At 34.0% G+C, this 23138-nt stretch overlaps 3 protein-coding genes across 3 annotated transcripts; 2 read left to right on the top strand and 1 right to left on the bottom strand.

The window, feature by feature from the left end:
* Positions 1–395: 395 nt before the first annotated feature.
* Positions 396–12484, top strand: LOC133326099 (1-acylglycerol-3-phosphate O-acyltransferase Pnpla3). The gene is made up of 8 exons (XM_061534772.1): positions 396–635; positions 9991–10673; positions 10738–10904; positions 11556–11664; positions 11749–11837; positions 11909–11960; positions 12032–12236; positions 12381–12484. The coding sequence occupies exons 1-8, from the start codon at positions 476–478 to the stop codon at positions 12425–12427; spliced, it is 1512 nt and encodes a 503-aa protein (XP_061390756.1). The 5' UTR covers positions 396–475; the 3' UTR covers positions 12428–12484.
* A 2113-nt stretch (positions 12485–14597) lies between these two features.
* LOC133326131 (uncharacterized) lies at positions 14598–14904 on the bottom strand. Its single transcript, XM_061534807.1, has 2 exons — positions 14780–14904; positions 14598–14718 (listed from the first exon to the last, which is right to left on the bottom strand). Exons 1-2 carry the CDS (start codon positions 14889–14891, stop codon positions 14678–14680), a joined length of 153 nt encoding a protein of 50 aa, XP_061390791.1. The 5' UTR covers positions 14892–14904; the 3' UTR covers positions 14598–14677.
* A 1891-nt stretch (positions 14905–16795) lies between these two features.
* Positions 16796–22312, top strand: LOC133326129 (heat shock 70 kDa protein 4). Its single transcript, XM_061534804.1, has 6 exons — positions 16796–16960; positions 18437–18737; positions 18800–19990; positions 20686–20778; positions 21427–21627; positions 21688–22312. The coding sequence occupies exons 1-6, from the start codon at positions 16854–16856 to the stop codon at positions 22300–22302; spliced, it is 2508 nt and encodes an 835-aa protein (XP_061390788.1). The 5' UTR covers positions 16796–16853; the 3' UTR covers positions 22303–22312.
* The last annotated feature ends 826 nt before the right edge of the window (positions 22313–23138 follow it).

Below are 23138 nucleotides of genomic sequence, written 5' to 3'. Positions count from 1 at the left end.
TAGTAAAGTAGCAACGAACTTTGGGCAAAGGAAAACGCGAAATAATTTCGCGTTTTTTTACAAAACGGACAGACTGAGCTAGTAACGAGCAAAAAGCTAGCCCGCTGAACTTTGCTTTGAAAAGAGAAAAGAAGAAAAAAACATTTGTTTATTTTTTCGTGAACGCCAACAAAAAAATCAAGTAACATCACGTTGCAGAGCCGTTGTCATCATCATCGTCGTCAGCCAGTGTCAATTGTTTAATTTGTGGTGGTCATATTTTTGTTTTTGCCCACCACAATAATTCCAAACAAACAAAGGCGACCAAAGCATCGTCATCGCTCTCCTGTAGTAGTGTGTGCTGCTGCAAATAAATAAATTATTAACATTTATAATTCTGCATTATTATCTTGGCTTGTTTTTGTTGATTGGGAATCAGCAGCAACGGATTTTTCTTTTTGATTGATTTCGAATTTTTATTGGACTTCTTTGTATTATGAATCTATCATTTGCTGGCTGCGGTTTTTTGGGTATCTATCATGTTGGCGTGGCCGTGTGTTTCAAAAAGTATGCCCCACATTTGCTGTTGGAAAAAATCGCTGGCGCCTCTGCCGGTGCATTGGCGGCCTGTTGTCTTTTGTGCGATTTGCCTTTAGGTAAGTGACCCATTTGTTTGATATTTAATCATTAGGTTAATGTCATCTCTCAGTAGCTTGGAAATTGTATTTATTTTTAACGAATGATGTAAGTTCTTTTTTTATTATTTCAAATTTGTTCGTCTAATCAGCAAATTGTTTGAATATTTTTTTTAAGTTAGATTCAAATTTGAATTGTTTCAAGTGGAACGTAGCAGGCAGTTATAATGATACGATGATTCTGAAATTAGGTATTGTTATTTCGGAAAAATCGCCAACCAATGTAGATTTTTAATTACCATTAAATTGACAGCTGACTTCAATGGAAAAGAAGTAATTATAATTTGGTTCAAAGAATTATATACCTTCCTTTAGGTTTTAGTGTGTAGTTGGGATTAAAAAAAATCAAAATTGATTTATAATTTTACCAAGAACAAAAGGTAAATTGTACTATTGATTCATAATCAATTTATTTATTGTTTTTCTGATTATAAGCAAATCATAATCATTGGCCTGATAAGACTGTCCGATAGCCATTTCAAAAAAAAAAAAATATATGCATTTATTTGTTTGGGTCACCAGCAAATTTCATTCAAATGCTCTACTAACGAAAACATGAATGGCAACGTAGTTGGTGTATAATTAACAAAACAAACATAACAATTTGGGGGCTTGTCAGCGTCACCAATGGCAACAACAACAGCAGGCAACACTATACCCTCTACATAAAGTCTTATCATCACCCAGTTCAACCAAACAACTGCGAGCGAGCGTCAACATCAGCAGTATTTATTTTTTTGAAACGCAGTAGTTTTTTTTAAAAAACATCGTTCTGGCTGGCACGCTCTATTTTTCAAGCAATGCGGGAATACTGGAGGAATTTATCTTGGGCATATTCTACAAAGGCAAAACACATTGACTGTGGGTCTCTATTGTCTGTCATGTGCTCCAATAGAAATTTAACGCCACGACATGACACAACTCATAGCAGTTGTGCGTGGCGACCACAATAAAGCTTTGTAAACTATAGGCAAATAATTCTTAGATTCTATTTTTAGAAATTACAAAATCTTTAGTAAGAAGCTAACAATGACACAATGTATTCGTTGAAAAGATCTGAATTTGGAAAATGTGGAAAATAAGGGTATTTTGTTTTCTCATAACATTAACAAAGAGAAGATTAGTTTTTATTCCATGATATGGAAATATATTAGCCATAGTCAAAGTGAAAGTTGGAAACATATTCGTATGCTTTCCGAAATTTAGGTCAAATGGTTATTTGTAACCAACACAGAATAAATATTTAATCAAATCCAAAACTCATGAAACGAAACAGTACTCCTCGCTAAAAAAAAGTATTGCGGTGGTCATTGTGGTATCATAAATACTTATTTAATTTTTCTGATTCATTCATATTGTATATATGTACACGTTAATCAATATTATGTAGGTTTATGAAAAGTCCTTATAACAAATATAAGATAGTATTATTATTATTGTTGTACACTTGTTAATGTATGCTACGCAATTTATTGAACTTTTATTTCATTTATAGTTTATTATAAACAGCATCATGGTGTGGGGTTAAAGCTGCTAGATAGGCTTTATTTCACGCCTTGATAATTGTAAACAAAGTATATAGTATTTGCTTTTATTGAAGATCACCATCGTTGTGACTAAGAAATGCTGAATAACACCAATATATCAATTTAATTTTTAATAAATAATTCCAAGAGATCTATTTAGTTTTTTTTACAATTTTAACTGTGAGAATTTCTTCATTTTCCCCAATATTCAGTGATGCGAGTAGACTATTTATATTGTATAATTTTTCTACGGCTTTCATATGAAAAGCTTCATTCTTCTTTTTTAATTCATGAAAGCAGTCCAATATGTGTTCATATTCATTCCAAGCAAGTATGCGTTGATGTGTGTGGCCATTGTATTTGTTGATGCACATTTGCAATATCCACACGTTTCCCCCAAACATTTATATCCAGACAGACAGTAAGTAACCATGACGCCTAGTTGTGACTGGCTTATTTCCTTAATACGTAACATGGTCACGTTTTGCAATGAACATTTTTCAACGTTCTCGTTGTGTTTACTTTAACGGTAAACATCTGTATATTGAGGACAGGGAGTGTGGTTGTAGGAAAACAATCATACCGAAGTGACAAAGTGCTGATCGAAAAATGCAGGATTGTGTTGTGTTTAAATGCTCAATTCGAATTGTGTGATACAAGACCACAATCCGAAACGAGTCGAAAGACTATCCTCAAAATTAGTTTATTAGTAGATATTTCATAGGATTGTATGTCTTGTCCGGCTGGGATGCCTCCAAATGTCTGGGTATTAAAGTATATACAAACTGACCAAACAGCTGGTCTCCTATTTTCCTTTAATTCAACTTGATTAAAATATTACTTGCAGCATTTTGTTATCTCTTTGAGATTTTATGACATATTTTCATCGTCAATTTTAAATTTTGATTGTCTTGCCTTGCAACAGTGCAAAGGTTTATATATTTTTTATGCTCTTGTTTTCATCAGTTTTACAAGTACATGCGTCATATTTTCCAATTTTATTAATTATTATTTTTATTACCACCACAACACAATGAAAGAGTCAATTTAACAACAACGTTGACTCCTTCAGTTGGTGTCTAAATAATACAAGTTGTTTTTATTTATTTTGCAAAAAGTTATGAAATCTGTTTGTAAAATTGTACTTAACTTCTGTTGTTGCTGTTGTTAATTGATTTTGTCTGATTAATTTATTTAATGATATCGGGTTTTGCCCCAATACACAATTGGCTCATAAAAATGTCACCCCACTCGATCGAAAACACCAAAGTCAGTAACACAATTCGCTACTACACTGAAAAATTGGTTTTTTACACATATACAAAACTAGATCATCATTTATAGCCATTCAAATAGCACAAAGAAAGCGTGTGATAAGCATATTCTACACCCTACTAACACCCACCCCTGCCACTGCTGTCCATTATTCGATTTCAAAAATTGATAAGTTTGAAACAATGCAATTACTGCCATTTTTCAATTGTCAGAATATCTTTGTATATAGAAAATCGTATGCGTGTGTGTATTTGTTGTCTGGGATTTTAAAAGTTTTTTTTGTTGTTGCAGCTTTTATTGCAGGTGTAGTTCTAAAGTTCATTTTACGCAAAATAATGACACACTTCTTAAATTAATATTCTCATATCATGCCAATAATATAATTTAGTACACTGAGAGTAATTGAGTAGAAGAAGAAGGGTAATCATCCGCATTGTGCCCCTTAACTATATCTAACAATCGTCTAGACAGACAGCCTAATTACAATAGGATTTTCGATAAATATCCTAATGCTCATGCAATTTTTCTCGGTGTATTGGAAACATTCATTGAAATCGTATTTTGTCTGAATCATTTTGCTATTCATTGTGTTTGCTTGTTGTTGTGATATATGAGGGCTATAAGTATTTCGTTTGTAAAATCTTGAGATTGTTTTCGCAAAGAAAAAAATAATAATGAGTTCATATTCTAACATCTGTTGCCTCAAATTGATAGTACGCTTCGCTAGTGGTATTAGTAGGTTATAATTGATAACACGAGACCTCATATGTCCAACAATACATCATCATCAACACCATCGCCATCATTGTCAGCCAGCTATAGTGCTTTCATTTTATTATGCTTACGCATTTTTTCGTTATTTTCTAATCATTATTCTTGACTTAAGTAAACCACTATCACCACATGGATTGGTTTGTAATCAATATTCTCTATTATGGAAGAGTAATAAATGAAAGAAATATTTATTGTAATGTTTTTGGTTAGGCTTCAGCAGTAGCTAATAAAGGAATTAACATTTCACTTCATTAAAGGCCATATTTTGAAATTTGCAATTACCAACGAGAATTTATTGATACTAATAAAATTAATTTGCAGCGAATATTAAAAAAGTTTATAAATGTAAAGGTCTTTGGTTTTTCATTTGAGTATATTCCGCATGAATAATACATAAGTTGACATACATCGGAAATTCGAATTCTTTGGACTGTGATATTTATTTGTGTGGATTAGTACATAAAGCTAAATTGTTTCATATATAATTTAAGACAAATGGATTATAGCTCATGCGAGACATACATTACAAAACAATTAGCTTAAATGTTAGTATAAGAAGATAGGAATAATATAAGAAGATTATGTTATTTTTACAATGACAGTAAAAGTGGTAATAACAACAACAAATTTCGAAAATGAAATACTCATTTATTCGTGGGTTTCCCGAGAAGTAACCCAAAAGTAAAATCTGAAGAACTCTCTACAGGTGACCTTTTCCAATAACTAAACGATTTTTTCTACCTGCCTTTCTAAGAATTTAAATACACTCATATATTTTGAAACAAATAAAACAATACCTTATGTGGAATTTTTCTTTGAGAAAAATCTGATATTGTACAAATATATTACCTCATATAAAAACTAATCTAACCGAAGACTTTATTCTTTCAAGCGATGACTCATGTGTTTCTATTCTCTTATTCACATATAATTTTATGATTTTTATGATGGTTGATTACGTCATCTTTTGGGAAAATAGGACTTCAATTTTATTTCCAACAAACTGACTTTGCTAAACAACCCTCGTTTTTTATTCCTTTGTTGTAAAAAATCTACATAAATATGTATCAAGAGCATGTTTTATTAGTTTTTTTTATATAATAACCTTGTCATAATAAAGATTTTAATAAATAAAAATGGAACAACAACAAAACAACAACATAAAATTTTAATTTGTCATTACAAACAATTCATAAGTTTTTCGTAAGGAACGAGGATTTAAGTAATCTTTTTTAGAATCGTTGTAGCTAATCGAACAGCCGATAGCCTCTGGAACATGACGTCAATTTTGACTTTCATTCAAATTTCCTTGTACTGATAATGGCTGTGCTTGCTATTCTGAACAATAGTTTTTTTTTTGTTTTGTGCAAAACCCATACTTATATATTTTGTTATTTACTTACGTACTACTTACCCCCACCTATGTAGTATATAGAAGCGCGCGTGTTTGCCATCTGGGTCTTATCAGTTTCCTAGTTTACTAGATGTTAATTTAATTGTTGTAAAATTGAAAAGTAATGTGATTATTTAGAATATGTATGCAGTGCAGGTAGTAATAGATTTCAAATGAAGAAGGGCATATTACTATAACCTTATATATCTATTATCTTTACGTTTGAAGTTATGCTTCTAGATTAAAAAATATAATTTAAAAATTGTTGCCTATATTTTGTATTTGTTTTTCGCTGTGGCTCCAGAATTGTATATGTTTAAGTTGAAATTGATGGATAGTCATTTGCTTTTAATTAAAACAATTTCAATCAATTTCCACTATCATTGATCAATTAGATTAGGCTCAATTGTAAATACTGACATCCACGAAATCCTATAAATCTACAATCTCTAAACTCATTTGAAATTTAAATTCTCTTATAGAGAAATATGACTTCTATTTATTGATTTTTTTTTAATTTCTCCTCCCATTTGGTGATTTTCCTTTCATTTGAACATAGCAAAACATTTTTTTGGAAACATAAACATATCAATCTGATTTGTTTATAACAAGGCAGACAACTAGTAGGTGGAATGGTTCGTAAAATAAACTATCTAAGAATAAAAACCAGCTGATATCTGACATACCGGAAAGAAATGCATTTCATTGGTTTCCTCACTCTCCTCTTTCGTTGAATTTCCATTGATAACACATAGCAAACGCCACATCAAGTTGCTACGTCAGCGACAATTTGTAAATGTTTGCCTATTTGTTGTTATTGTAACAGTGGCCCATGGAACTCCACTATTTCCATTATGGGTAGACACACAAAATCATACGATTTTATTTCTGGTTGTTGGTTGTTGTTATTGTTGTGCGGCTGTCTTCCACCGCCGCCACCGCCACTCATAAACAGTGAGAGTGGCTGGTGTTACGACTTGTTATTTGGTGCGTAAGCAGCATATCTCTGTCTACCACCGCCGCCGATTACATTGTGAGTATTACTCCATATGAAATGCGTCCATGTCCGTCGTTCGATGGTGTCATTTGCTGCATACCAAAAAGCAACATTCTCCCTGTGCGTATACGGTATATTGTGTATTTGTTGTTTCGGTTTGGGAGGAAAGTGCTGCTGTTGGCCTTAATAATGTGAAGAATGCAGAAGTCATCAGGCCATTTTCATGTTGCCATATCATCAGCCATTAAACCGGTATTTCATTATTTACCCAACATTACAAAAGGGGGTGTGTCTCTCAAAAGAAGAGAGTATTTTCTCCTTCCTCAGTCGCGCCTCATATTACAAAAGAAAATCAGCGGCAGCAGCAGCGGCAGAATGGTGTGTTATGTTTGTTGCTGAAGGTTGTTGACCGTGAGAGGACTATGCGTTTTTTTAACATTTCTAGACGACGACCTACATTCACAAAATACCGGGCTATGGAAAATTCCGGAATGTTTACAAAACTACATTACCAGAGAAATTACCTTGGAATGCGTAAAGGGAAAAAAGGGGGTGGCTTACCAAATAGTATGTTGAGTTTGTTGGTATCTGTGTTTATGCAGCTGGCCTGGCTATGACCAACAATAGCAGCATAACATGATGAACCTATTTTTCTTGTAAATAACAAGGTTTTCTACCTGGCAATGTTGAATTCATTTACGAGTTTGAAATTATTTTATGGTTTGTGGTGGCCTTGAAAGAATATGGAAATTAAAATCTAATTTTTAAAAGGTGTACCTTATAGAAAAATTTATTCATTTGAACCATGAAATACTTGTTTTTGACAGCCGAAAACTTCGTAAGATTTGGTAATTTTTGAATCGCAGATTATATTTTATTATTTTGGTGATATACATAAAACATTCTTCTCGGGATTGTCAAGGCCATCCAGCCCTTTGAATCCTAATTTAGTTTTTGCCAAATTTCAAAATACTACAACTACTAATTGAGGAATAAGATTAGGAGGACAGCTGTCAATTGCTTTTTAGTTTTTAGTAAGCGCTAAAATCAACATAAACCTGTGTAATTTTACACAAATAACAAAAACATTTACACATATACATATAAATTAACATTGATGTTAGTCTGTAATGTTGCGGTTTCAGAATTTCCCTAGTATTCCTTGAGAGTTTTCAAAATACTCCGCACATGTGTTGTTATTTAATATACAGTTTGAAAAGCACGTGACATTTGTTTTTCTGCCAGCAGTGGTAACCACATTATCAAGATCACCTGTTTCCCTTGATCATACACAGTGGATTTAGTTTTTTTTTTTTGCCATTGACTGACTGACAACAGGGATGGGCGTGTGTTATCTCTACATACATATTTTTGTAAATTGATCACGCCACACTCTCAGTGGTTTGGTGTAAATGTGTGTATGTGTATGTATAATGTGGTTTTCAGTATAAGAAAAGTTAAGAGGGAACCACATACCCCCTGATAATAAACAGCAAAGTTGTTGTTTGGCCTCTATTTTTATGGAGGCTCGTCACTATTCTACGCATTTTTATATAAGCAATACCGTATGTGTATGTTTGCTTGTATGTGTCTGTTGTAACCGACAATAATTGTGTGTAGGCGCCCCTGAATATTTTTTTTTTATTTCGGTTTTGCGCCCGTCCCTATTTTTAGTAGTTTTCCATTCGTTCTTTTTGTAAACAAAAATTACGAAATGCCCAACCAAAAATACTTTTCTGATAATTTTTATTTTGAAAGCAACAAATACAAATTTTTGATGTGATTTGTTTAAGAAAAATAAAAAGTTGAAGGTCGGTTGTTGTTTGATATCAAAACTAACAGACGGCGGGCGCTTCCCCAATCTAAGAAATGTAACATTTTAGATCCATAAATATGTAAACCATATGTAAATAGGAAATGGGTGTGTTATTCAATGGGGAATTAACGTAAAAATAGAGTCAACTGACGACGATTGCTGTGGCGTGAAAAGAAAAATATTTTTGTTGACAAGAAATTAGAAACTGACAAATGCGGTGTTGTCTCCCCGTCATAAACAACAAGTTTATGTGAATTCCATTGAAAAACAACACCGCATTTGTTTACAGTTTTTGTGCACGGCGTTTATAGACATGTCAATGTATTTTTTGTAAACAATTTCATATTTACAATTACAATATTAGTAGATCGACAATAATAGTATTAGACTTGTTAAACAATAATAGGCAAATTTAAATTAGGAAGCTCTGTAACACTGAATTCGGTAAACAACAATTATTAGAAAATTATTATCTGTTGTTATCAATTTTGATAATTTTCTTAGCTTTTTAACTACTTTGAGAGCCCCTAATCAAAGGAATATTTACTTCCCAGTAATAAATAATAAGTCATAAATATAAATATGTACGTATAAAATACTAAGTATATTTGATATGCCTTTGAAAATTGCAATCATTACTTAAAATCGTAAATCATGAACCTCTTTCATTCTTTGGGAAATTATGACTTTTTTCAAGGCAATATATTTCCCTATACTTCAGAGTCATCAATTGTAAATTAAAATTTATAGAACATTTTCCAATTTCAAGTTCACAATATTGAAATAGTACATCAACTAGCAACCTTCTACTGAAATATGCTACCAAAGCCCTTTGGAAAAACATTTGCAAGCGCGTAAAACCCCAAAACATTACCATGAATTACAAATTATTTGTTAAATAAAAAAGAACTGAATTTATAGATGAAGTAATTAGAAAATTTATGAATAGGATTTAGAGTTAGGCAAACTGAAGCAGGAGCTTCTTCTGTCTCCTAAAATCGTAAATCATGAACCTTTTTCATTCTTTGGGAAATTATGACTTTTTTCAAGGCAATATATTTCCCTATACTTCAGAGTCATCAATTGTAAATTAAAATTTATAGAACATTTTCCAATTTCAAGTTCACAATATTGAAATAGTACATCAACTAGCAACCTTCTACTGAAATATGTTAGAAATTGTATTTGGGATTCTATAGATTAAATTCTCATTAAATATTTTTTGTACACACCAACAGTACTACTTATCTCTTAATTGTAAATTTATTCAATTCACAGTATTAACAAATACAATGAATTTAACAAAAAAAAAAAAACACAATAATAAATTGACGTCATCTAAAAATGTCGCTAACCTCAGCATCAATAACAATAGGTAATTAGCAAAAAAAAAAAAATATATATATGAAAATCATCTGATGTCTTTGCTCACATTATAGTAAAGGGGTTTCGTTATGAAATCAACAACATAAACTCTTGTGTAATGATAATTAGTCCATACTAATTCGCTTAATGTCTCTCTTTGCACTTTGCAGGTAGCATGACTTCTGATTTCTTCCGCGTTGTTAATGAAGCCCGCCGACATTCCCTGGGACCATTTAGTCCATCGTTCAACATACAAACATGCCTCTTTGAGGGCTTACAAAAACACTTGCCCGAAGATGCGCACAAGCGTGTTAGTGGCCGTTTGCATATCTCCATGACCCGTGTATACGATGGTAAAAATGTCATTGTCTCCGAGTTCAATTCCCGCGATGAGGTGCTACAAGCGTTGTTGTGTGCCTGTTTCATACCGGGATTTTCGGGAATACTGCCACCCAAGTTCAGGGGTGTACGGTATATGGATGGTGCGTTCTCCGACAATCTACCCATTTTGGATGAAAACACAATAACCGTCTCGCCATTCTGTGGCGAAAGTGATATATGCCCGCGTGATCAGAGTTCCCAGCTGTTCCATTTGAATTGGGCCAATACCAGCATCGAAATATCACGCCAGAACATCAATCGTTTTGTGAGAATTCTATTTCCTCCCAGGCCGGAGTTCTTATCGAAATTTTGCCAGCAAGGATTCGATGATGCCCTACAATTTCTGCACCGTAACAATTTGATTAATTGTCGCCGCTGTGTGGCCGTGCAGTCAACATTTGTAGTATCTGAAACGGTGGCACAGCCCCAAGAATTCGATCCCGAATGTAGAGAATGCAAAAAACACAGAAAGGTAAGTCTTCACAGAGAACAAAATGAAATAAAAGCTAATTTGTTTTCTTTTTCTGTAATTTCAGGATGCACTTTCCTCAAATATGCCTCAAACTGTCTTAGATGTTATACAGGATTATATAGAACAGGCCAATAAAGGTTTGGCCAATTGGCTGTTTAAACATCGTGGTATCAAATTATTATCCTTGCCCGCCACTGTACCCATTGACTTTTTGTTTGCCACAGTTTCCAAGTAAGTTGAAAAAAAAAAACGTCATAATTCATCAAAACGTTTGTAGCTAGAATGTTTGTTTGTTTTTTGTAAATGGCCAAAGTTTTACCTTTGCCTGATTCCGTTTGTTTATTTCTTTTCTTATAGAACTTGTAAAACGCTACCAAAGCCCTTTGGAAAAACATTTGCAAGCGCGTAAAACCCCAAAACATTACCATGAATTACAAATTATTTGTTAATTAAATAAAAAAGAACTGAATTTATAGATGAAGTAATTAGAAAATTTATGAATAGGATTTAGAGTTAAGCAAACTGAAGCAGGAGCTTCTTCTGTCTCATTAGTTTTGATATAACATACATATTGAAGTATTATTTAAGCACAATTTATTTTTATAATATAATGAATTCCAAAATTATGCAATAAAAAATTTAAAATCTAATCAAATTTGTTTGATTTGAACCTCACACTATTCTGTCCGTCTATTTCTCTCCTTTCAATTCCAAAAGCAACAAAATTTAAAATTTTGCAAATGTTTCTCCAAAAGATTATTCCTTTGATTCGCTTGCAAACATTTGAAAGAATTTGATTCAACTCCATAATATCAAATTCCCTAACGACTAACTTTATTTCTCCCTTCTAATTTTTCACATAACCTAACTCTCTTTTTTCAGGCTTAGTTCTATTACGCCTAAATTAACGAAGCAAATGCGCGTGGTCGTTGACGATTTTGTAAATCAGTTAAACAATGCCTTACATGTGCGTTTATTAAATAAAATAACGGTAAGATTGGCGGTATTAAAACGTCGGAGAATTTCAATGTTTGACATTGTTTATGGTTATTTATTAATTTTTTTTTTTTTGCAGATCTGTGATCCTCCCCATTTCGATACGACTGGTTTGTTACACTCGAAGCGTTTATATGGCCCTAGAGTATCAATACTCGTAGACGAATGGTATGTATTTAAAAACGAAAATATAAAAATATAATATGTCATTATATATTAATTATTTATTAATTTTTTAGTGGCGCTTCACCTTTGGAAGATGATGTTGATCATTATGAGCATGTTTTAAAGGTAAGAATGGAAATACAAAAAATAGTCTTTAGGACGAATATTAATACCATTACGTTTTCTATTAACACCAGGTTACTACCCACAACGATGCATTGTATGCCTACTATTATACCGATGACAATACAAACAAAGTTAAAGTTACGGAGATCTTCGATATGACTGAAAATGTTGAATTGGCCGACATGAAACAATACGAGGGTTCCGTGGAAGACCATCCAAACCCACATCAACACCATCATAACACCGTTGTCAGTGAATGGAATGGCGTTGAATCAGGTAATTTTGTAGATTCCAAACTAAGTCCAAATATTGTCTACTTTCATATATGTCAACCTAAAGAAAGCACTTCATATACACATATATAACCAAAAACCAAACACAAATCATGTATATAAACTCAAAATTTATTTTCAATTACAGTACAAATTATACCCACACCTCCTGATTGTCGTGAAGATATTTTTTGACTGTAACTCCTTGCATTGCAAAAGACACCCACCCACCACCTACCATCCATACATCCAAATTAAAAACTATACTACCACTCCTCTATACTATTCAAAATCTTTGCACCTTATTAAATAAATAACAACACATTAAAAGAAAACAATCAAACCACGTGATCGTGATCAACTGACAAAATCCTTTGAGTGTAAATATATATTCGAACGCTGATCGATTACGTTTTCATATGACCTTTATATTCTGTTTTAATTCCGAATGAAAGGTAAAAATGAATTGCATTCTTTTCTTTTTGGATACCATAGAATTTTTGTGCATGTCTTTATCAAGTCCATTGTACACCTTGTTTATTCGTCATTAAGAGCAATATTTTTGGGTCAAGTTTGATTTCGGTACACTATGAGCAAAACTTGGCCAACAATTAGCTGTTAATTTCTTTGTAGACTACAGTTAAGGATGTTGTTTGTTTACAAATGTTGCAATGTGTCCGAAAATTAATGTTGGTACTCTCTTGTAATTTTCAGACTTTTTCATTGATCAACAATCGAACTCTCCGGAAAGTGAAAATATCCCGCCAAGTAACACAGACCTATTACCAGCAGCGTCACTCTACCATGCACAAACCGAAAATACATTATTATCTGGCGTTCACAACGACTCTGGAGAGGAGACATGTGTTTTCAGTGATCCAGAAGTGGATCAGTATTACGACGGCAACAACTCATCCGTATTTTCATCAAGCATTCATTCTCCCGCACAACATCACCATCACACAGCTCAATTGAAACTGATCTCTACGCAGAAGGAAACACTGACAGGATCCACTGCCCACCATATGACGAGCTCCGATGAACTGTGCATAGACATTGAATGAAGAACCACTTCGCATATTTTTGAACTCACCCACTCCCTATCTGCATAATTGTCGATTGAGACCAAATCGTTTTATTTTTTGTATTTATTTTTTTACGAATTTTTGTGTATTTTTGTTGTATGTATATAGAAACCAAGAGAATTTATGTTGAAAATACTACTATTACAGATGGAAGCTCTGAAGCCAAAGGTAGATAAAGCATAGCTGAAAATGCCTTGTAAAAAATACGTTATGTTATATAAGACATTCTTAAGAAGAATTTCGATTTTATCGGAATGTTCATAAAATGTTGTATTTTTACAATTGCTAAATAATTTTCTATCAAACAATACGATGTTTTCTTCCTCCTACTCTTCCCCCCTCTCTCTGTAAAAGAATCATAAGCTATTGTAGAGTTTATTATCATTATTAATAATTATGTTTATTCAATATTGCAATGTATGTACCTTTATAACAATTTATAGTAAAGTATAAGAAAGCCATTTAGAGTACGTAAAACCCAAATGAAAAATAAGAAAAAAAATATATACATTTTTTATAAATAAATAAAAACTGAAAAATCTATGTTTGTTTTTTAATCGGGATTTAATACATCAGTAGGCTTATTCTGTAAATTTTAACAACATTCGATATTACAACAAACAAATGAAATTGTTGTAAAATAAACAATGTCGAATGTTGTTAAAAAGTTAAAGAATAGGCCTACTGGACTTCAATTATATGTAACGATCCAAATCATTGCTGATAGCCGATTGCCTATTTCATTTAATTTGGGATATGTTGAGGTGAATTAGAAAGGAAACCCTAATTAACCTTAATTAACTCTAAGAGAGTTAATTAAGAGATGTTTTATGGCAAGCAATGGGTTGAAACATTTGGAGTTTTTACTATTGCCTAATAAAAAATGTATGTCATGTTACTGGGAATTTAATTACTATTTGTAATTGAGGGAGTAAAATCTCAACAGAAGTTTTAGTAAATTTTAAAAAAGGTAGAATCTTGCAGTACTATTTGTAATTGAGGGAGTAAAATCTCAACAGAAGTTTTAGTAAATTTTAAAAAAGGTACTGAATACTTCGATAGAATTGACGGAAAGAAGTTGTGTTCATATCATTTTTTTTAGCAAACACAAAACTGGATATATACAAACATACAAAGAACAACACATTGAATTTAGAAACAAACTTAATAAACATGATTTTATTATATTAGATATTATGTAACAGAGTTGTTTTGATTTACAATGTTTATAATAACAAAAACTGGAATTTTGCACGCATATTCTTGGTAACGAGAACAACTCAAACTATTTCGATAGTAACGAAACAGCTTTACTGTATAAAGTAGAAGCTATTTGTGTCCAGGTAATGTTATCCAAGTGCTAGGCGGTTTGGTTCATCACTTTTCCAATGCAAAAGGGAGCTGTAAGATACACAAAATGTCAATGTCCATCGATGTATTCGTTAATTTAAGGATGTCTTACCCAATCTAATGGCAGCGCATAAAACAGTAAACATTATGAAGTTATTTCTAACATCAGCCTGGACGCGTTTCTTCTCCTCAGCGGGGTCAACTTGTGGTGGCATACGAAACATTTTGTAATTATTTATTTAATTTAATAAATGCAATGAAAAGAACGACTTTTCTTTGGTCAGGAACAATTTTACAAGAATTTAACTCGTGTAGTAAGTCAATTAGGGCTGGCAAAAAATCGATAAAACATAATCGATACATTTAATCGACAATCGAGTAAAAATCGTATTAGTACGAGGTAGGGCATAGCTACCAACTGATTGCAATTTTTCCTCAAAATTACATTTTATTTACAATTGCAATTAAAAACGTGAAAAATGAATGAAAGGTTATGATTTCTTCTAAAAATCAGGAGGGAATACAATTAAATGTTTGTTTCATCCATAACAGAGTAATTACTACTTTGACCTAGCTTGTAAAAGTTATACCATGCTATGAACCATCTCTAAATATTCTTGGTTCCAAAACTTGTCAAATTTATAAAGGAAAAATAAAAAAATAAATAAATTGTAGAACCTTAGAGGTCCCGAAGCAAACCAATTATCTAAGTCAATATAGATATATCAATATAAAATATAGTCATGGTCCAGGTCGTTCTATATAATTCGTTTATACGTTTGTTTTCATCAAATTGCACCAAATTTCAGAATTTAATTTAACTTTGCTTTTTTATTTTGAAATATAATAACTATTTTTGGCAGGTTATGTGCCATCAGCTGGACAAATGCCATTACTTATTTGAAAGAATATTTAATTGAAAAAGTTTTACCACATGTTATGCCTGTTCCAGAACCTATAAGAATGTACTTATTATTAATTGTTTTGTTTTTTCCATTTGAAAATTTCAAAATTTTTGCCATTAAAAACTAATTTATATATGACATGAATTATGAATAGTGCCTTATGAACGGGTAATTTATGTGCATAATTCTGAAAACGAACTACGTTGTTCGAATGTTATGTTGTTTTGTGTAACTTAAATGGCCTATTTGGCTTTGTTACTATGCTTAATAAATGAAATGAATGTCTGTCAGAACATGGCATAAGAGTAATGTAACTCTTATTGTGCACTTTTTTAATTATATTAAAATGAAAAACTCAAACCAATAGTTATAATTTACAAAATATTGTTTTTTCGGTATTAATAATATTTATTTTTTAATCTTTGAAATAATTTCAATGGCAACAACATACATCAAGTAAATAAAATGATTAACGTAAAGCAGCAGTTACGCCATACGCTTGATGTGACACTTGAGAATACAACACTGCTAAGAAGTGTCAAACCTTTCTAGAAGATTCACGAGAGAAGAGAGGCACGAAAACTCAGCCAGCCATCACAGTTGAAAATAAAACGCGTTGAGAAACACTAGCTTTTTAAGAAGGTAACCTATCCGAGAAAAAAAACTCCCAAGAAAACGTTTAAATAGTCAAGCAAGAAAATACAAGAAATTTGCAAATTAACAAAGTCATTCAAAACTATAACCACAACTGCTGTGACAAAAAGAAAGAAAAAGAAAGAGCTACTGATAAAGTTAAAAACAACTTACAAAACGCACCACACTATCTATCGTTGAAAGAGCAAAGATCTAAAAAAGAAAAACGTATGTACATACATACATACTTTTTTATGTTTAATATTCAATGAATGGAGGACAGCTGGATTTGCATAAAAAGTGTCCATGTGCCCTTATTACCAGTGATATAATTGTATTTTAATTGTGAATAGTTTAGTTTGGCCCTATGTTTTCGACGAACTTTCTGGATTTTGTTTATTTTTAATTATTTAATTTTCCATAACCCATTGACGACGAGACTGACGTGTTTGTTCTAGTTTTGTGAAAAGAAAGGAAAAAAAGAGTATTGTGAAATGTGTTACATTGGGAAGAAGTGTATGTAATTCTTGTCCATCTTTTTGCATTGCAGAAATTCTGGAAGTTTGTTTTGGTGGTCTGAAGTAGAAAATACACAGAGCTGCCCAAGAGTTTTTTACTTTACAAAACACACACCGACAAGGAAGAAAAATGTCTGTGATTGGTATTGATTTTGGTAGCGAGTCGTGCTATGTCGCCGCCGCCAAGGCTGGCGGTATTGAGACTCTTGCCAATGACTACAGCTTGAGAGCAACACCGTAAGTATTAACAAATTTTGACTTATAATTACAAAAAATGATTAAGCATTACAAGTGGCAAAAAGTGAGGTTAGTTTTTTTCAATTCTCCCATTCGTTTTTTCGGTGTTTTCTCATAGTGTGTTCTGCTTGTGTTCTCTCACTCTCATCAAATGTTAACCAATGGAAAATTTATCAAAAGATTAGAGGAGAAAATCATGGCAAAAACGTGATACAGTCAATATTGTTTTTTGTTCTTTGCGCTAGCAACAAACTATAAACAAAAAATTAAAAATTGCAAAATTCTGCACAAAATGGGCGTCATTTGCATTATTGCTAGGAAACATTCCAGAAACATGTGTATTTTTCTGGAAGTAGTTATTGATTTTTTTTTTTCGTTATTGTCTCTTGAAGGCACTCAGCTGTTAGGGCTTAACATTGGCAAAGCCACCCTCAGATGTCATCATTATGATCATATGGTGGAATTCTGTCGCGTATACCGCGCACACTGTTTTCTATGATTGTAAGCCGGCATTTCAATGCCGCTTAATATGTTTCAGTGAATGAGTGTATGTGTGCGTTTTAATAAGAGCTTGCCACATACATTGTGTTTGGATTTTGAATTGCTTGGCCATTTATGGGCAAAATGTCGTTCAGATGTGCATCACAGATTTCGGAATGCATATTTGTCCAAATGATGTCATAACTATGCATGATTGGACGCTACACCACATTCAGCCCATCTTACACACAGGTCATCATAACAAACCATTTGTCCGATGACAACAACATTGAATGTTGGCATTTGGTTGACCCTCCCTGCCATAGTGGCAGCACCATTTGGTGATGGTGATATTTTATTTAATTTCCACTCAATACATTTCATTTGATTGTTTATTTGAAAACATTTCCATACCGTGTGTGGGTGGTGTGTATTTTTGTTCGATTGGCCAAAGGCTGCGTCATTTTGGTAATCAAAAAGTAGGTATCCCAAAAAGTCATATACATGCACACAAACAAACAACCAAACTGACAAATGTATACGCACACACTCATTGCCCCGTTTGGCCATCAAAAAAAGTGTAGTCACCAACCGGTAAAATTGTGAGAAATAAAATCATTCATTTCTAGAAACGCTAAAAACGCGACATAATAGAAAAAAATTGTAATACCCCAAAAGGCTTTCAATTAACACCTTTAACAAAAAGCCCACTGCTAATGTTTTCCATGGTCTTTCTAAAGTGGTTTGTCCAAACAAATTTTTGTTCGATCCGATTTATATAAGAACACATCGTAGATAGTGCAGCCTTCGATTATGACTCAAAGGCCGGCCACATTAGTTGTTAGAGAAGTGCTTAATGAGTGTTTAGCCACCAGCAGTCATTATAATCTGGAGGAATGACGTCATTTGTTTGTTTTTGGTTTCTAGATTTATTTTCGACTAAACATGTTTAAGTTGTAGCCATCAAAATTAACACTCTCTTTTGTTTTATTGCAGATCATGTGTGGCTTTCGATGGCAAAAAACGTATCATCGGCGTTGCTGCCAAAAACCAGCAGGTCACAAATATGAAAAACACAGTTAGTGGCTTCAAACAATTACTGGGTCGTAAATTCAACGATCCCCATGTGCAACGCGAACTTAACAGCATTCCAACAAAAGTTACAAGCTTGCCCGATGGTAGCATCGGTTACCATGTCAACTATTTGGATCAGGAGCAAACGTTCACCCCCGAACAGTTGACAGCCATGTTGTTTACTAAGTTGAAGGAAACTTCTACCCATGCCATGGGAACACAGGTGAGTTCTAGAAGCTTCTCTTTGTAATATCTGGCAATACTCAGTCGTGATTCTTTGCTTAGGTTAATGACTGCGTTATTACTTGCCCTGTGTACTTCACCAACGCTGAACGCAAGGCTTTACTTGATGCTGCCCAAATTACCGGTCTCAATGTTCTACGCCTAATGAATGAGACCACCGCAACAGCACTGTCCTATGGTTTCTACAAGCAGGACTTGCCCGAGGATAAACCTCGAAATGTTATCTTTGTGGACTGCGGCCATGCCTCACTGCAGGTCAGTGCATGTGCCTTTACAAAAGGCAAACTAAAGATGCTGGCCAGCACCTGGGACTATATCGGAGGTCGCGACTTCAACAATGCCTTGGCTGAACACTTTGCCAAGGAGTTCCAGGACCGTTTCAAGATAAATGCCAAGACAAATGCTCGTTGCTGGTTGCGTCTCATTACGGAAGTTGAGAAACTTAAGAAACAAATGTCGGCCAACAGCACCAAATTGCCCTTGAACATCGAGTGCTTCATGGATGACATTGATGTTTCGTCCAGCATGCAGCGGTCCGAAATGGAAGAATTGTGTGCTCCATTGTTCCAACGTGTGGAGAATACTTTCAAAAAGCTATTGGCAGATTCCAAACTCACTCTCGAGGATATCCATTCAGTAGAAATTGTTGGCGGTAGCTCACGTATTCCCGCCATTAAGCAATTGATTGAAAGTGTGTTTGGCAAGTCGGCTAGTACCACATTGAACCAGGACGAGTCGGTGTCTCGTGGTGCCGCTTTGCAGTGCGCCATCATGTCACCCGCTGTCCGTGTACGTGAATTTGGCGTGACTGATATTCAGAACTATCCCGTTATGGTTACTTGGGAAGGTGATGGCAACGTATCCGGTGGCGGCATTGAAGTGTTCCCCGTTTTCCACGCAGCACCATTTAGCCGTCTTCTGACCTTGAACCGCAAAGAACCCTTCACCATGACAGTTCAGTATTCACAACCTATTCCTTATCCAGATCCCGTCATTGGTCGCTGGACCATTAAGGATGTCAAGCCCAACGACAAGGGAGAATTTGCCGAGGTTAAGGTTAAAGTAAGAATCAATCATCACGGTATCGTATTGATCTCCAGTGCTTCGTTGGTCGACAAGAAGGAAGCTGAAGAAGCTCAACAAGCCAACGAACAAGCAGGCAACGCTGAAGCACCAGCAGGTGGTGAACAGCAGCAGAACAACGGTGGAGAACCAATGGATGTACAGACCGAGGTATGTATTCGCATTAGATAATACCAATCAGTATGTAATACATCAAGTCATTTAACATCTGTAGCGGTACTTCGTCCCTGTCCAAGTGTTCAGTGTTGCGAACAAATATTTTAAGTTGTAGAATCACAATTTGGTTTATCTCAAATCTAGTTCAGTGTTTAGCACATTTATTATTATCTAACCGATTTGTAGAATTTCTATTTATTTTTACTAACTTATAGTCCATACTTGTTTTACGTTCATATATAATTTGGTTCTGCTGTCCTTTATACGATCATCCTTTTGAAATAAGTTTATGTGTGGGGGCATTTCAACGTTAGTAGTAGATATAAAAATTGCCAACAAACTATAAGTGGACAAATCGAAATTCAATGTATATCGTTTTGCTATTTTTCGTACGTGTACGTTTATTGCAAATATCTAACGTTGGAATGTCCCTGCATTAGCACCATTATATTCATACTTAAGTTTCGTACTGTTTTTCCTCCGCTATTTCTCATCTTCATCAAAAGCAAAGTGCATTTCCTTTGAGTAAAAATTAAGAAAAAAGGAAAGTAGGCTAAATTTTTGAAATACGAATTGATTTTGTGTTTTTTGTTGTCTTCTTGGTTTCGTTCTTACCACCACTACCACCACCACATCTTGTCATCATTGTTTGATGATAATGGTCCATTACCACACAAACTATCGCGTAGGCTTGTAATGACAATGAAGACGATAGTACAAATACTGCCTCATCACCTGGAGGACAAGGGTGGGCTCAACGGGTCAAGGGCTGGTTTACTCCGGTACGTTTCGTATACGCTAAAGCTTTTGTTTACATTTTAACAATTAAGTTTTTCCTTACACACACTCTCTTACTTACTTCCAAACCATTTAAGAAAAGACAAGAAATTGGAAATTTGCAAAATGAATACACAGACAGGCCGAGCATTGACATTTGTCAGCACACTGTTTTGTATACAGAATGAATGTCAATGGCAGATGGCGGCTGGCTAATACTACAACTACTTCTTTACAAATGACACTAAAGAAGAAAACAGCTCACAAGCCTACCCTTGAGTACTCTCCTTGTCAAATAAGATTAACAAAGCGCAATATAAATTAGTACACTACTTTTTATAAATGTTTTAGTTTGTCCAACACTCATCCAATTTTGTATTAAACACTAAAAACAATGACCTTCACTCCTCCCTTGCTTTGGAATAATGCACACTTGTTCTTTTTTCCCCTTTGACTCCAAAGTGTTTTATTTGCCTCAAATATTCCTTCCAAATTTATAATACTCAGGGTTTTAGGATAGGCTTCTGTTGTTGGTCCAATGCTAATCTAAGATTAACCACCATCTACAAATTTCCTCTTTCTACTTTTTTCTTGCTTATCTCCGATACTTCTATCTGTTTGGATTCTCATATGACTGGTTTCTATGATTTCAGGGTGCAGACAAGAAGAAGAAGAGTACCAAATTGATTGAGCTGCCCATGGAGGCACACACACATGGCTTTTTGCCCAACGAATTGAACAATTTGATTCAACAAGAGGCTAAAATGGTATCCAATGATGCCAAGGAAACCGAACGTATTGATGCTAAGAACGCTTTGGAAGAGTTCGTCTATGAGATGCGTAACAAGTTACAGGTATATTCAATATTCCCAATTGATTGTGTTTGAATCACCTATTGACATTTTCGTTTTTAGGGTGGTCCATTGGAGCGTTATGTAGTCGATGCCGAGCGCGATGCCATTTGTGCCCAATTGAATGAATTGGAAAATTGGCTGTATGAAGATGGTGAAGATTGTGATCGCGATACTTATGTTAACAAGCTCAAGGCCTTACACAACCAAACAAATCCCATTAAGGAACGTGCCAGTGACTACGAACTCTGCCCAGGCGTATTCTCGGAATTGAAAAATGCCATCAACCACGCTCATGCGGCTGTAAACGAATTTAAGAAGGGCTCACCAAAATACGATCATTTGACTGAAACCGAATTCATTAACATTGCCGAGCATGCCGAGAAGGCCCAGAAGTGGTTGGACAGTCACATGAGCAAATTTGCCGAATCGCCAAGAACCGCCGACAGTCCCGTCAAGGTTGCCGACATTCGTCATGAAGTCCAGACACTCAATACCTGCGTAAATTCAGTCATCAATCGCCCCAAGCCCAAACCAGCTGCCAAACCTGCACCACCCAAAGACAATGCAGCCAGTGGAGAGCAACACAACGGCGAGAATGCCGACAACAAAGCCGAGGGTGATAAGACGGCGCACACCAACAATGTGCCAGAAGATTCAACGATGGACGTGGAATAGGGTCGTCGGCGTAGCAGTCGCAATGCCGTTTAGATGTAGAGAATTTATAAGACAACAAGCACACAGACGTTTGTTTTTAGAGCAAAATATAAAACAAATTATTAAATTGCTTTTTAATAAAAAGCAGACGATCGATTACACACTTTACGCCTCCTCTAAATTAAATAAACCTAAATACGCCCCTGCGCCGCCCCTTCTTTCATCCATACCCCCGCCCGCCCTCTTTATCTAAACTATCTATCGTAATGTGTCCCTCTTCATAATTTTCCAATGTCATACAAATACAATACAACGTAAATAAACATAAACAATTTCTTAACTATACAAGAAATAAATAAAACCACTTTCCTCTAAAATTATTCATATTTATAATTATTTAAATGAATATTGAATAATTACCTAACATAAATAGTATTTTCTTTATAGGATACTATGAATTTTACCTTTTCTCCTCTAGCTATATATTTCTCCTTTTAAACGTTATTTGTTATTTAAATATATTTTAGCCTAATCGATAAAAATCTGTAAGACAAATAATTTCTGAAATAAGCAAACCTTTGTACTGCTGACATATAGCGGAAATTGCTTGAATATTTTTAACGATTAGGTTTCTTTATATTTGTCTACTAGTGCGAGAGATGTTGGTTAACTATTATTGGCACATTAATTGTAATCCAAATTCAGATGCATTTAAAATTCCAAGAACAACAAATATAATGATCATTGAATGAAATGTGCTTATTTTAATTACCAAAGGGATTTAATTATAAAATAATTGTCCTTTTTTGAGATAAACAACTTATCAATTCCTTTCTAATATGCCTTCTCATGTAAAT

Source organism: Musca vetustissima, unplaced genomic scaffold (genome assembly GCF_032173495.1).
Source record: "Musca vetustissima isolate MV318-11 ecotype Yass unplaced genomic scaffold, APGP_CSIRO_Mvet_v1 utg16036, whole genome shotgun sequence".
Taxonomy (NCBI): domain Eukaryota; kingdom Metazoa; phylum Arthropoda; class Insecta; order Diptera; family Muscidae; genus Musca; species Musca vetustissima.
Note: the sequence above shows the minus strand (reverse complement) of the source record. Positions and strands in the feature narration are given on the sequence as shown.

Excerpts from the sequence above, each read along its gene's own strand:
- LOC133326099 (XM_061534772.1), top strand. The coding sequence starts at position 476 with ATGAATCTATCATTTGCTGGCTGCGGTTTTTTGGGTATCTATCATGTT. Across the intron at positions 10,674-10,737 it reads AATGCAAAAAACACAGAAAG|GATGCACTTTCCTCAAATAT; the intron begins GTAAGTCTTCAC and ends CTGTAATTTCAG. Across the intron at positions 12,237-12,380 it reads ATGGAATGGCGTTGAATCAG|TACAAATTATACCCACACCT; the intron begins GTAATTTTGTAG and ends TTTCAATTACAG.
- LOC133326131 (XM_061534807.1), bottom strand. The coding sequence starts at position 14,891 with ATGTTTCGTATGCCACCACAAGTTGACCCCGCTGAGGAGAAGAAACGC. Across the intron at positions 14,719-14,779 it reads ATGCGCTGCCATTAGATTGG|CTCCCTTTTGCATTGGAAAA; the intron begins GTAAGACATCCT and ends TGTATCTTACAG.
- LOC133326129 (XM_061534804.1), top strand. The coding sequence starts at position 16,854 with ATGTCTGTGATTGGTATTGATTTTGGTAGCGAGTCGTGCTATGTCGCC. Across the intron at positions 18,738-18,799 it reads CCCATGCCATGGGAACACAG|GTTAATGACTGCGTTATTAC; the intron begins GTGAGTTCTAGA and ends TTCTTTGCTTAG. Across the intron at positions 21,628-21,687 it reads AGATGCGTAACAAGTTACAG|GGTGGTCCATTGGAGCGTTA; the intron begins GTATATTCAATA and ends TTTCGTTTTTAG.